Here is a 15,804-nt window from a genome sequence, read left to right as displayed (position 1 = left end):
GTTTTAAATAATTAATCTATTACGAAAATTATTATTTATAATTAAAATTCAATTAGCAAAATGAGATTTTAAGGGTATTATAGTATTTACAAGAATTAAAATCCTAATTTAACAAAACATCTTGCAAAAATCATAGTGTGACAAATCCTAGTTCAAAGTGTCATAAAAATCTAATTTTCCCTAAAAACTATAATGAAAACAACTGAGTTAATAGATCACAAACTCATGTGTCTCACAAAACATTTAAATACATAATATAATACAGTAAAAATTCTATAAATTAATAATTTTAGAAATAATATTTTATTAATTTATAAAGTTATTAATTGATAAAATTTTCCTAATAGTTTTTTCTATTTTAAGATATATTTCTAAAACAGCAAAAATATTTGATTTTAGTATATATACATTAATTATTTTTTTTCATTTCGACATTTATGTTGGTTTTATTATATTATTTGATTTTTATAAAATAAGTTTCATAGAATTTAACTATGTTTTTAGATATAACTTTACTAAATTTCATCAAAATATAATAAGTATTGTGAAAATGTAAAGATAATTTCATTGTGAATCTGAAACAAACAATATAATTAATGGTTGGTCATACTTATATAAAATGTGTGTATATATAAATTATTAATTTATAGTTTTTATGAAACTATATATTTACATAGGATTATTTAGTTATTATTTTTTCACGTTATCGATTTATGTCATATTTTGAGTCAGTCTAATTTTATTTCGGTTTAACTTGAGATCGAAAATATTTATTAATTTATAGTGTTTATTAACTTACTGAATATTAATTTAATGTAATGTACATAATATATATACACATGTCCAGTAAGGAAAGGATAATATCAGTTTACCGTACCAATATTTGATAACCTTATCTTATCGCCGATGCCCTCAGGTCATTATTATGGCTGAGATTCCAGAATCCCACAGAAACTGAAAACAACCATTAGCCTAATTATCAAGAAACCAAGACAAAGCCAATGCCAAACTCTATTGGACGCACCTCCTTGTCGTCGTGTATTAAAAGAAGACATAGACATTATGCTACACAATTTGATCATAACGGTTCATACTAAACCGACAACAATCAATAGTAATCAAACACAAGATTTGGCTACGACATCATTAATAGTATATTGGATAGAGACACATCCGGCACTAACACAGTATAATTAGGCGGTGCCATAACTAAAGGATCCAGATGTAACCAAATCCACACATGACATCACTATGTGAGACTTCACACGCACCCCTCGTCTCCCGGATCCAAACATGTATTCCTAATTCTCCCTCCCTCTCCTCATGGCTAACCAACCATTAGGCTTCCAAGGAGCTGAGCTTCACAATAAACTTAATGGGCCTACTGCAGGCCTGATAATTTTTTTTTGAGTTTTAGCATGTGCTTGCCAATAGCCTACGTAGTCCTCATGCGTGTCTTCTGCTTGTGAAAATGCGTCAAATGGTATATGGAACTCTTATATTATACTTTACAACATGTAAAAATGGTAATATTCTGAATCGGTGTATTCTTTAAATTAGGTTAGCTTTGGTTGGGAGAAAAAAGAAGAATGGATAATCTATTAGACGAGGGTAATATCAGTTTATTTTGTTGTCATGATCAATACAATTGTGTGTTTTTGTTTTGTAGTGAATGTTTGGAAACCTACAATTTTGGTATTTAGCTTGCTCAAGCAAAGTAATTTATTGTTCGGAATATAAGTTTTTCTCTCAATAATTGAACTGAAAACTATTTGGATTAAATGCAGCCACACATTATAAAAATATTGTTTGAATGAAGACATTTAAGCATTTGTGCCACGCCATGTGATGCATTAAAAATTTCTCACACACTCAAAAAATATCTGTCCCACAAGTCAGCAACACTAGATTTCACAGTCACAAGCTTTGCATTTTCTATTTATATACTCATCAAGATCCTGTTCATTTTTTCCATCAATGAGAACATTCTTGGTTACTTCTGTTTAAAATATTCCCAGTTAATTAGAACATGTGGAATTTAAACCATATAATAAGACTTCTCAAAGAAGAGAATTAAAAGTCGTTCATCAATTCCATTAAACTTATTTTATATGGCTGAAAATGTCCAAATTGCATTCATTACAAACCGTTCTTGGGTCTCAACCAGTAGTAGACAAAGACTAGTTTTGTGAATAAATTTCATTGAAATATGCAATCCATTCAAATGCACAAATGACAGTTGTAAGAAGTCTCTTTCATCCATGTGATCCGATATTAAACACTAATGCATATAATTTTTGTGCATAAATTCACTGGAATCAATTAAAAAAAGTGGAACAGAATGCAAAAGAAGATGAACCCGTGATATGAGTTATGCAATCATAAGTTGAAAACAAACAGTAAACTCAAAGGCAAATGTGACAAAACGACACAAAGAACAAATCAAAACTCTGTTTGATAATCTTGTCCACATTTTTTCCACATATCATCAATGCTTGTTCAACCACATTCACTCTGTAGCGTAACCTCACTCTCTCTCTCTCACACACACAATCACATAAAACATTACTACTAATCACTATTCATTCTCTTTCCACAAAAAGCTAACATTCTTTCAGCTTCTTGGTAAAAAAAATGGCAAAGAAAAAGAAAGGCAGCGACTTTAAGCTCCTCTGTTTGTTCTTGTTTCTAACTAGTTTGATTCAGACAGATGCCTCCTTCGGTGTAGGAGGCGGCGTTGGAGTCGGAATAGGCGGTGGTGTTGTCGGCGGCGGTGGAGTTTGGATTGGCGGCGGAGGCAACGGCGGTAACCGGAACACCGTTCCAACAACAGCTCCAAACAGCATGGCTTACAATGCTCTTCAAGCTTGGAAAGCATCCATTACAGAGGATCCTTCCGGTGTTCTGAAGACATGGATTGGTTCAGATGTTTGTTCTTACAAAGGGGTTTTCTGTTCTGGTCAGTCTATAACCGCCATAGATCTTAACCATGCAAACCTCAAAGGCGTCATCGTCAAAGACCTCGCTTACCTCTCTGACCTCAACATACTTCACCTCAACAGTAACAGATTCTACGGCCAAGTCCCAGAGTCCTTCAAAGACTTAGATTCTCTCCAGGAGCTTGATCTCAGCAACAATAGACTCTCAGGTCCTTTCCCTTTAGTCACAATCTACATACCAAACCTGGTTTACCTCGACCTCCGGTTTAATAACTTCTCAGGGTACCTCCCTGAAGCCCTCTTCGACAAGAGACTAGATGCTATCTTCCTCAACAACAACCAATTCGAAGGAGAGATCCCCAGGAACCTCGGAAACTCTCCGGCTTCGGTGATCAATCTCGCTAACAACAGATTCTCCGGCGAGATTCCGACGAGTTTCGGCCTCACTGGTTCAAGAGTGAGAGAGGTTTTGCTGTTGAATAACCAGTTAACCGGATGTATACCGGAATCTATAGGGATGTTCTCGGAGATCGAAGTCTTTGACGTGAGCTACAACTCCTTGATGGGTCATGTCCCCGACACGATCTCCTGCTTGTCGGAGATTGAAATTTTGAATCTTGCCCACAACAGATTCTCCGGCGAGGTTCCCGACTTAGTTTGCTCGTTGAGGAGCCTGATAAACCTCACGGTTTCGTTCAATTTCTTCTCCGGGATCAGCTCTGAATGCTCCAGAGTTAGCTTCGGGTTTGACTTCGCCGGGAACTGTATTCCAGGAAGAAACTCGCAGCGGCCGGAGCCGGCTTGTTCTGGTTACTCCGGCGGCGGGATGAGCTGCCTCAGGACGCCACTGCAGCCTCTGGTTTGCGCTGGGATAAGCGTCGGACTCAAAGAGAAGTTCAGTCGCTACACTTCTTCGTCTCATCCATGACCATCAGTGTTAGTTTAAAGTTAGAAGCTTTTCTTACAAGAAACCGTTGTATGTTAGTTAAAAAAGTTAGAAGCTTTTTGATTGTAACGTTGAAGCTGATCACTACTTGAACTGGTGATTAGTGCATTAATCAAGTTTAAATAAATCATACATGAGTTGTTGTTGTTGTTACTCAAGTACATGAATGAGAACACTAATGATCAAGGAATGTAGTACATTGGATTGGGGACTTTGAAAGAACGATCAGCCACGGCGAAGCCAAGAAGATCGCTCCATTGATCACCGGTATTGCCACGGATCTTGAAGCCTTCCTCGATCAGCTTTGACCGCTGCTCCGATTTGTACTTCGTAGCGGACTTCCCTTGATCTTCTGGACCTCTGCATTTGTAAACCACAAAGCCATGATAAAGCCAAAGAAGAAAGGAACAGAGCGTTTTGGTGTAATAGCTTACCTCAAGAGAAGCCTTTCCCAACCGGAGTAACCGGCGTCTCGGAGATTAGTCTCGGTGACACTTCTTTGGTGTTCGTCCCGGCCGGTTAGGAGAACGATAGTGAAACCGAGTTCCTTGAGAGCATTGTACAGTCTCAAGCTCGCTTCAAAAGCTGGAGCTGTACCTCCTACCACCCACTCATTGAAGCTATTAGACTCAAACGGTTCAGACCTAAACCAATCCGAGAACAATTCAATCAATACGCTAAAACCAATACAATTACAACAGAACCGGATAACCGGATCAAATGCGTAGACCATTCCAACAGATTCGGTCCGATGATATGATCAACCAGAAAAAAACTCAAATCGAACCGGTCGGTATGCTAGGAAAAACGATGCAATTACAACAGAACCGGAATCTTAACAGAAAACCGAATCTAAATGCGGAGACCATACTATACGCTAACAGATTCCGGTTATCATCAGAACCGTTAATTTAAAACAGATTAAGATCTAACGGCCAATAATAAAGAGATCGTACCCGTAACCATGAGCCTTGTAGTAGTCTAAATTAGTGAGGAGCGTCTCGTCGATATCGAAGATCCACGCGTCCTTGCCGTCGCCGGAAACCTGAACCGTTTTAGCGAAGGCGAGGGCGTAGTCGGCGATGACACCGTAATCGGATCCGTACTGATCTCCGTTGAGATAACCGGCGACGGAATCGACGCACGTGGACGGGATCACATCCCAGGTTCCGGCGTTGTTGGTCTCCGCGGCCAATCTCCAGCTCTCGCAGTAGGTATCTGCGGCTGAGGAGCGAAGAGATCCGTCGCTTCCCGGGAGCTTGATGAAGGAGGTGCGGAGAGAGGTTGCGGGATTTGGTAAGAAGGTGAATAGAGTGAGGACGATGAAGGAGGAGATCGGAAGGCCACGAGGAGACGCCATTTGAGAGACTGAGAGAGAGAGAGAGAGAGATTCTCCAAAATTATTGGTTATGGGATTATTTATAGTATAGTTTTTGTTTTTCTTCCACCTAGTTTCATTAGCTTAATGACGTTTGGTCAATATATAATATAGTTTGGTTTTCTTTTCCACCTAGTTTCATTAGCTGAATGATTTGATCGATGTATAATATAGTTTGATATTTGTACTGTTTGATCTTTCCACCTAATTTCATTAGCTAAATGATTTGATCGATATATAATACAGTTTGATATTATTGTTTGGTTTCTTTTCACCTAATTTCATCAGCTAAATGACAGTTGGTCAATATATGATATAGTTTGATATCCATCTAGTTTCATAAGCTAAATGACGTATAGTTTGATTCTTTTCACCTAGTTTCATAAGCTTAATGACGTTTGGTCGATATATATATTATAGCTTGATAAAGTATAGGTTATACCGTTATAGAGATATTTTCATTCCAGTTCAAACAACTCATTACGTCCAAGAGATAAGCCAATGTTAATAAGAAAAAAAAAATCTCAAACCAAACTATATATTGCCAAAAGAATACAACGCATTGGCAAGTTAAACCATAGTTTTGCTATTGGATTTTGAGTTATTATAATTCATAAAGTAAATCATGTTTCTTTTGTGACTTTTAAGGGATCAAACCTATAATAGAAGAATTGTATTTAAAATAATTTTTTAAAAAAAAAACCTATAATAGAAGAAGATGGTTAAACACAACATACATAAATAATCAGAGCATCTAGCGATTTGTTGTTGTTGTTAGACCTCCATAAACTTGGTGATTCGCCTCCATATTTCAGTTCGTCATCATGTTACATGTGTGTAGAAGAGCACAAGACCTTTTTCTTTCTTATACGATTATCTACGGTTCCAGGTTTAAATGCTTTAGTGGTCAGCATATGTGAACCAAGTACTGCCAAATAATTTACTCTAGTTGGTTACAATTATTGTCCTCTTGATCATAAAACCTACCGATGAAGTATAGTAGAACAATCTCTAATTAACGAACACAAATGGAAAGGTTGGAAATGACAGCCCACGTTTGAACAATTATGCTAGATCCTAACCACAGCTGAAATTTATGGCCCTGTTTCTCTTAATATCTGCCAGAAAAAGAAAAAAAGAAACTCCAGAATTTCGAGGATCTTGCTTTGGCGCTTAAAGGAGACAACAACAGTAAGATTGCAAAGATAACAAGGTAAAGTGATGAAGCTGATAATAGAGCTAAGGTTGTGTTTCGTGGAAATGGTAGTGATTGTGTGAGAGACGTTTGAGCAATATTGGTTTACATCAATATAAATCCGTTTATAGTTATCATCTTCATATCTTCTAATATATAAAATTGGATTTAAAAACCTGGTCGATTCAGTTTTACTATGGGTCAATTAGGGGAATGGGCAACTTTTAAGTTTGAATTAGGAAAATGAGTCACCTCAAGTTTATATTAGGCAATTGGGCAACCTAGTAGAGAGAGAATAAATTTATGACATTTTTAACCTTTTTGCCTATTAAACTTGGCAAGCTGGAAAAGTAATTTCGTGGGACCCAAAATCCACTTTCCCTATAAAAAATAATTTTTTTCCCACTAATTTTTAACAACTAACTTTTGTGGACCCCATAAACATTCTTTATTCATTAAACTTTTGGATCATATTTAATATTTAAAAATCATATATGAGCAACTACTTTTAATATAATACATATTTTTTCATATATAAAGTCAACATAAATCTATACGAATTAATATAAAATCGATGTAAACTCTAAAATTTATGAAAGTTACCCAATAAATTATACATTTTGACTCATAAAAGAAACTTTCATATTTATGAAATCTACCCAAATAAATGATAATTCATAAAATTATGTAAATTTATGGATAATTATCATAAATCTGAGTAAATTTAATAAACTTGGAAACCTTCATAGATCCTTCATTTTTTGCCAAAATGGCAGGAAAACAAATTTGTCTACATTTAATTTTAATATAGTTGGGTAAATTTAATAAATTTGGAAACATACGTGAATCTTACATTTTTTTGGTCAAAATTGATCTCACACTTTTTGTTTTTGCCAAAAATAGAAACACTCACGAAATGCTACATTTTTTTCCCAAAAATAAAATGACAAATTGGGATCTGGCAGCAAAGTGCATTCGTTATAATTTTTATGTTTATAAAATGACAAAAATTGTTAATGAAATGACAAAATAAAATGACAAACCCTACACATTTCACGATGAACTGATCTAATAACTTTAATTTTCAAGGATCATATCTACTTGCTAGAACCAATATAATCCCATATTGAGTACAATCTGCAGATTTCCAATCATCCCAAGTTCTTGATTAGTCATAGGTAGAGCCGTGTTTATAATCTATTGAAAAAGATATCCGCTATAGTGCTATTTCACCCCAAAAAATAGAATTATCCTTAGGTTCACCCCTAGAGTGAACATTTAGGTTCACCCAATCAATAGGAATCAAGTATTTCATAATTAATATTTTTTAAAAAAGAAAAGAAAATATTGTCAAGTTATATTATGTTTTTAAAATAAATAAAATAAAAACAAATAAAAATAATAGCCGTTACAAAAAATGAATTTTTGAAAACTATTTTTAATATCGTCAAAAAACACTAAACCCTAAACCCTAAATCCTAAACCCTAAACCCTTGGGTATACCCTAAACCCTTGGATAATTTTAAACTCTAAACCCTAAACCCTAAATCCTAAACCCTAAACCCTTGGGTATACCCTAAACCCTTGGATAATTTTAAACTCTAAACCCTAAACCCTAAATTCTAAACCCTAAACCCTTGGATAAATCATAAACACTTGGATAATCCTAAATTCTAAATCAAAAACACTAAACACTAAAACATTAAATCTTAAAAATACTATTATGGTTTAATGTTTTTAATTTAGGGTTTAGTATTTATCCAAGGGTTTAGGATTTAGAGTTTAGAGTTTAGTTTTTTGTTGACGAAATTAAAATCTTTTTAAAAATCCTTTTTTTGCATATATTATTATTTTTATTTTTAATATTTTTATTTTAAAAATGTAATATAACTCGACAATATTTTGTTTACTTTTTTAAAAGATATCAATTGTGAAATGAGTGATTTCTATTGGTTGGTGAACCTTAAGGTTTACTCTAGGGGTACACCAAGATTAAGTCCAAAAAATATAGGATAATTTGGTGCCTCCATGTCAAGTATCTAGTGATTTTTATGTCTTAAGAAGTTAAGACTCAACCTGAGTTTGACCAAATTCTCTCGCATAAACTTCTTATCTTAAATATTTAAAATCATCAACAAAACACTAAACATAAACTCCTAAACTCTAAACCATGAATCCTAAATCCGGAACCCTTGGGTAAATCCGGAACCCTTGGGTAAATCCAGAATCCGAATAAATTATACATTTTGACCCATAAAAGAAACTTTCATATTTATGAAATTTACCCAAATAAATGATAAATTATTCATAAAATTATATAAATTTATGGGTAATTTTCATAAATCTGGGTAAATTTAATAAACTTGGAAACCTACATGGATCTTTCATTTTTTGTCAAAATGGTAGGAAGAACAAATTTGTCTACATTTATCTTAAATATTAAAAATCATCAACAAAACACTAAACCTAAAATCCTAAACTCTAAACCTTGAATCCTAAATCCGGAACCCTTGGGTAAATCCAGAACCATTGGGTAAATCCAGAATCCGAAACAATCTGGAACCCTTGGGTAAATCCGGAACCCTATGCCTAACGTTTAATACAATCTAATTCACTATAACTCAAGAAATAAGTATACGTATACATAAGATGTACGAATATCTAAGGTGTACGAATATATAAGGTGTACGTATACATAAGTATACATAAGGTGTACGAATACCTTAGGTGTACAAATACCTAAGGTGTACGAATACCTAAGGTATACAGAAGGTGTACGAATACATAAGGTGTACGAATATCAACATAACCCATCTAATACTTAAGATGTACAAATACATAAGGTGTACATATACATAAGTATACATAAGGTGTACAAATACATAAAATATACGAATACCAACATAACCCATCGAATACTTAAGGTGTACGAATACACAAGTATATGTATACATAAGTATACATATATTTAAGGTATACGAATACATCGGTGTACGAATACATAACATCTATGAATACCTTTTGTTTATATCCCTTATTGCATTGGAGAGTTTAAATACATATTAAGTATAAAATTTAAATACATCTACGAATACAACGAGAGCACAGTGCTCTCCAAAACAATTATACGTTAATTATTTAGAACTCACATTTTACTCTATATAAAATTTAAATATTTTGCTAATAACCTATTGGTATTATAATCTAAAATTTTGTCAATCTCATTATAGATGATCTAATTAACTAAAAGGTGGTAAAAACAATGAAATAATTTATAACAACATTTCATTTGTAAAAGCTGATATACCAAAATATTTTCATTAAATTCAATAAAATAAATTAACATATTAGTTTAATTGTGTTTTCATATATGTGAAGCACATTCATTTAGACAACATAATTTTTCATATAAAATTTAAGATTGTTTAGAAATGAAATGTTGAAATAAATAAGTGAAATACATCTTATAATAAAAAAACTAAACAATTAAATATTTTTTATAATAAAAAGCTAAACAATTAAAAAACTAAACAATTAAAGATTAAACAATAAATAATTGACATTAAAGACATCTAAAATGAAATATAATGAAAGATTTCTTTAAAAAAATACATCATATTTTTATTATGAAATATATAATACAGTTACAAAAAAATCAATAAAATCGAAATAAAATCTAGATAATTTTTCAATAGAAAAAGACATTTTCTATTAATTGTTTAGTTTTTCTCAATAAAATCACAGCCATGAAAACTAGAATTTTAGATGGATATAAGATGTTTTAATAGAAAATAGACATTATATTATCTTGTATTATTCAAAGATTTTTTAAAAACTAAATTATTAAAAGATAATGAAATATAATTTAAACAATTAAAAGATAATGAAATATAATGAAATATTTTTTTAAAAACCAAACAATTAAGAGAATGTAATATGTAATACAGTTACAATAAATTTCAATAAAATCGAAATCTAACCTAGATAATTTTTCCCTTTAGATTACTTTTAAGAAATCAATTTTTAAATTTTAATAAACATTTTTAGTATTTATACTTTTAATAATTAATAAATGATATATAGTATTTTTGTATGATATTAAGCATTCATTTTAATCATTTTAGTGTATAAATATTACATTTAGGTGTCATATGTATAAATTTCATAAACAGGGGCTTGGAGTGTACATGAGCGTAATGGTTTCTTATTCTTCAGTTAAAGAAAAAATGATTTTTCTTCTTCAGTTAATTTAACTGTAAAGGTGGTGGTGTAGAAAAGAATGAGAGAGAAAAAGAAGATGAGAGGAAAAGAAAGAGAGGGAGATGATTTCCGTAGATGATGGTTGGTGGTGTGGAAAAGAAGGAGAGAGAAAAAGAAGGAAAGAGAAAAAGAATGAGAGAGGTGGTGTGACAAATTAAAGAATGAGAGAGATGATGTGACAAATTTTATTTTAGATATATTTTAATTGAAATGGCAAAGATGTAAATAATGAATCTGACAAATGTCCCAAATGATATTTAGACATAAGTTTACATGGGCAAATGCAAAAAGTTGCCCAATTGGCTAATTTAAACTTGAGATCGCCCAATTCCCTAATTTCAAACTTGCGATTTGCCCAATTTGCCAATTTTTTCTTTACTATCCCCTTGTTATTAATCAAGAAGCATTTTTAAAAAGTAACCTTTAGTTTGTAAGTTATTTACGGGTGTGCCATGCTGATGTGTCGGCACCATATCCATTCTCAGCCCATTTATATACTCACTCTCAATTCACTAGAATAATTACATATGAATGCCATTGTGATACATGTGAATAATCGACTTATAGAATATACTCTCATCGTCGAACATAACCAATTTATTTGCATTCAATTTCTGATGCATCCGTTTATAGCAACCTTAATTTACTGCATTTAATTTCGTGTATTAATTAAATGCCTTTAATTTATTGTGTTTAGTTTCGTGTGTACATATATAGCAACCTTTCTTGAGCGACTTTAATTTGGTGTCGATTTTGGTAACTACTATGATTGTCATTTATGATCCGTCCATAATAATTAAACAATCATTCCTTTTATCATTAATTTATTTTCAAAATAGGTAATTATGCTGTCATTCTAGGATTGACAATTATGAGTCAAAAAATATCGGGTATTAATTGCATCGGAAAAAAAACTTTGTGCCCAAGATATAAACCTATATATAATGATAGTGGTCATTCCGAACAAAACAAGTCGTGTAGAGCAAATGTAAGTGTGATTATATAAGGTTTCCATTTACTTTTATTGCCTTATAATTCGTTTACATGTTGCTCCTTTTTATGGTCTGAAACATATCCGTCTAATGGTTTCCAGGATTTTAACCGTAGCATTTTCAAGCGAGAGACATGAATCGTAGTGGAGCTTTATCTTTCGAATTCACAGGTTTTTTTTAATTCACAGTTTTTTTTTTAACTTTTAAGTATATTACTTTGAGCTTCACCTTTCTAAATAACAGGTTTTCGGCGAAAGACTAAGAATCCAAGATCAACGAAAAACTAAGGATCTTGCAATTAACTATGGTTGATTTTTCATCTGTAAGTTACCAAAATCCGATTTGATTGTGGTTTTTTATGAAGTTTGAGAACTCTGAGCATTTTTTGTAACTAATGCAGGCTACCGAAAGATGATTTGAAATTAACTATGATTGATTCGAACTCTAGCCTTTCATTGTCGAATGAAGTGTCTGAGAAGCCTCACAGCTTTACCTTTCTAAGTCGGTAAAAAAATACTGACTTGATTTACCTTTCTAAGTCGATTTTTTTTTTCAAATTAAGCAACAAATAGTTTTCCTTATTTGTTTTATATTTACTTTTAAGAATATTATATGCAGCTGTTGGTTACTCTTTGTTATTTTACTATTTTTGATTAGCAGTTATATTATTTCGGTAAATGCATAGACTTGATTTTTTTGGATTGTTGTTTATTGATTATTAGCTAAAATAATATGTACTCCAAACTTATTTTTGAATCATTTACCCATTTAAATATCATAGTACCATATATTTATCATACCTAAGCAAAAATGGTTTAACCATTAAATTTTATCCCCTTACTATTAAAATAGAAACAGTTTTGAAAAGAAACCTTAAAAGGTAAAATATTAACAGAAATGCCATTATTGGATATGTGGCAAGCAGGTAGGCCTTCTCAGGCAAATGTTAAAAAAACCATCGCTAACTCTAGGAAATTACGCGAATTGCCACTCGCATGCAAGGCCTTATTTATTCCTCATATAATATTATACCATAGTTTTCTATATGTTTCCTAATCTCGATCTCCCTTTTATATTTTCCCCATTTATCAATATATTGTCATCTCCTTCCCATACACAGATTTGAATCCAATTCTGTAAAGATGAAGTTGTCATTTGCACTCATCGTATGGGAAAAAAAATTGATATAATTTTCTTTTTTTTTTGTCAAACTGATATAATTTTCTTATTACCATCTACATTAGCATAATTCAAAAATTTCCAATATGTTTTTTAATACGAGTTATACATCAAAATACAATATCATTTATAATATCGAATTTGAATATAGTCCAACTTTATTTTATATCATGATTATTATCGTAATACAAGGAGATCTCTAAGAATATACAGATTTCTAAGACAGATCCGTGATATAAATACCTATTTTAAACATACTGTATTACCGTATTTTAACATAATTGTTTTTTTTTTGAATATGTGTATTTATTGATATCATAAGGTTTTGCGTTGGGGTAATTGATCATACATGAACATACCACATATTTTCGGATTTCGAATATAAGCCAGGAATTTTTAGTTCAATCATTCAATTTCCGTAACTTTAGATAATTGATACTCCTTCTGTTTCATTATAAGTGTCGTTTTAGACTTGTGCACACGGATTAAGAAAGCATTTAATTTTGCATATTTTCAATATAAAAACATCATTACCGATACAATTCAACCAATAGAAAAATAGAATGGAGAATAAAGTTAATAAATTTTGCATTGAAACTCTAAAACGACACTTATTTTGCAACGAAAAAAATTCTCTAAAACGACACTTAATATGAAACGGAGGGAGTATGGTATAAACGTATTGAGATCCCCACTAAATTAATACGGATCGGAGGACAGTCATCCATGATCTACGGGATATGATATACATATGATTCGTATATGAAAGGGAAAAAAAGGGAACCTGTATAAATGTAAAAGAATTGGTTACATACTTGACCCGATATGTAATTAATTTTCTCTTAATTTGAAATATTCAAAAATTTAAATAAAAGAAATGCAAAAGGAACAATAATGATCACGCATTATAGGGGATTCGTTAGTTTCACAGTAAAAAGAAAGTCAACAATAAGGACAAAACTTGGTTCCCATTTCATCTATTTTTATTGAACAAAACTTAGGTTCACCCCCTAGGGTGAATCTCTACATTCACCCACCAATATGATTTAGTTATTTAAGATTTGATATCTTTTAGAAAAGAAACTAAATAATAAGAATTTAATGAAATAAAATTATGTTTTTAGATAAATAAAAAATAGTAGTAATTATCAAAAAAAAAATTATTTAATATTGATAAATCTGTCGACAAATACTAAACCCTAAAACCTAAATTATAAATACTAAACCCTAAACCCTTGGGAAAAGCCTCAACCCTTGGGCAAATCTTATATCCTAAACCCTTAAATTTAAACCAAACCCTAAATCATAAACTAAATCCTAAACCCTAAATCCTAAACCATAATATTAAACCCTAAATTCTAAACACGAAACCCTAAACCCTAAACTCATGGACTAATATTAAATCCTAAATCCTTAATCCTAAACCATAAATCATTTTGAAATTTAGGATTTCGAGTTTACTATTAGAGGTCATGATTTAGGGTTTTAAGGTTTAGGATTTAGTTTATGATTTAGGGTTTGGTTTAAATTTATGGGTTTAGGGTATAGGATTTGTCCAAGGGTTCAGGCTTTTCCCAAGGGTTCAGGCTTTCCCCAGGGGTTCAGGCTTTCCCCAGGGGTTCAGGTTTCCCCCGAGGGTCTAGGGTTTAGTATTTAAAATTTAGGGTTTAGGGTTTAGGGTTTAGTATTTATCGACAAATTTATTAATATTAAACAAAAAAACTTTTTTCTATAATTACTACTATTTTTTATTTATCTAAAAACATAATTTTATTTCACTAAATTCTTATTATTTAGTTTCCTTTTCTGAAAGATATCAAATCTTAAATAACTAAATCTTATTGATGAGGGTGAACCTAAGTTTTGTTCATTTTTATTCATGAGCTAAAGTAAATTTGGGATGTATCGTAACGATCTAATTGCATCCTCCATAGATATTATTATTGACTAAATGAAAGTTTCCTATAATGCAAGAGTGAATAATGAATCATTTAAGCCGAAATTTTCTCATTTTTATATTTAGCTTTTGCATCACGGCTTAGGAGTACCATATAAACACTTTGATCTCAGCCAATAAGAATCACAAACTACCAGAAACCTATAAACGTTGCAACCTAAAAAAAAGACCCAAAAGGCGACGGCTACTTTCCTAACATTCTACGTGGACTGTTATTTGAACGAAGCACATATTGCCGTTTGATGTTGCCTTTTGTTATTTTTTCAAACTTTCCTGACATCCTACGTGGTTTAGTTCCTCCTAAGTTCTCTATCAGTATGTTAAGTTAGTCTTCTCTATTACTATACATAATTCGAATAGCTAAGTCTGCTCACTAGACTTTTGTTTATATTTTTTTATTTTAAACTGATGTTACAATGTTTGTAAATTGTGGTAAGACCTCTACGGGGCTTTGGTAGGTGTTAGAGATATTGAACTAATTGAACAACAGAGAATGGAGTTTTCTTAAATCATTATACGATATGTTCTCATTTTTTGTTAACTTTTTAAAGTTATAAAGGAACATACTAAATACTTGACTATATTCAAATAATAACAGGTTTTTAGAAATTAAGTGTGCTGCATATGGAAATCTAGCTTAAGACATAGAAGTGAAAGTGTTTACCTTTACAAGTTCGGCACAGTTGTTACTTTTTATTATCCTCTTATTATTAAAAGAGAAGCAGTTTAAAAAATAATTTAGTTACATTTCTGCTATTTTACTTCTACTTGCAAACCCTTAATTTTTGTCATGTAAGTTTTTTATTACGAAATTAACATAAATAATGATAGACATTAAAAAACATGGAAATCAATATATTTTTTTCTGATAAAGTTTAAGGAGAATATCATTTTAATACCGAAATGTAACCCCTTATATCGTGTTTTCTCTACACTTTTTTAGTAAAAACTCACTTTT

The 15,804-nt window shown here is 31.7% G+C and overlaps 2 protein-coding genes across 2 annotated transcripts; one reads left to right on the top strand and one right to left on the bottom strand.

Moving 5' to 3' along the window:
- Positions 1–2,491: 2,491 nt before the first annotated feature.
- On the top strand, positions 2,492–4,038 carry LOC108848411 (leucine-rich repeat extensin-like protein 6). Its single transcript, XM_018621774.2, has one exon. It carries the CDS (start codon positions 2,635–2,637, stop codon positions 3,865–3,867), a length of 1,233 nt encoding a protein of 410 aa, XP_018477276.1. The 5' UTR covers positions 2,492–2,634; the 3' UTR covers positions 3,868–4,038.
- LOC108848412 (acid phosphatase 1) lies at positions 3,971–5,404 on the bottom strand. Its single transcript, XM_018621775.2, has 3 exons — positions 4,842–5,404; positions 4,320–4,529; positions 3,971–4,245 (listed from the first exon to the last, which is right to left on the bottom strand). The coding sequence occupies exons 1-3, from the start codon at positions 5,243–5,245 to the stop codon at positions 4,068–4,070; spliced, it is 792 nt and encodes a 263-aa protein (XP_018477277.1). The 5' UTR covers positions 5,246–5,404; the 3' UTR covers positions 3,971–4,067.
- Between the last annotated feature and the right edge of the window lie 10,400 nt (positions 5,405–15,804).

Source organism: Raphanus sativus, chromosome 4 (assembly GCF_000801105.2).
Source record: "Raphanus sativus cultivar WK10039 chromosome 4, ASM80110v3, whole genome shotgun sequence".
Classification (NCBI taxonomy): Eukaryota; Viridiplantae; Streptophyta; class Magnoliopsida; order Brassicales; family Brassicaceae; genus Raphanus; species Raphanus sativus.
Note: the sequence above shows the minus strand (reverse complement) of the source record. Positions and strands in the feature narration are given on the sequence as shown.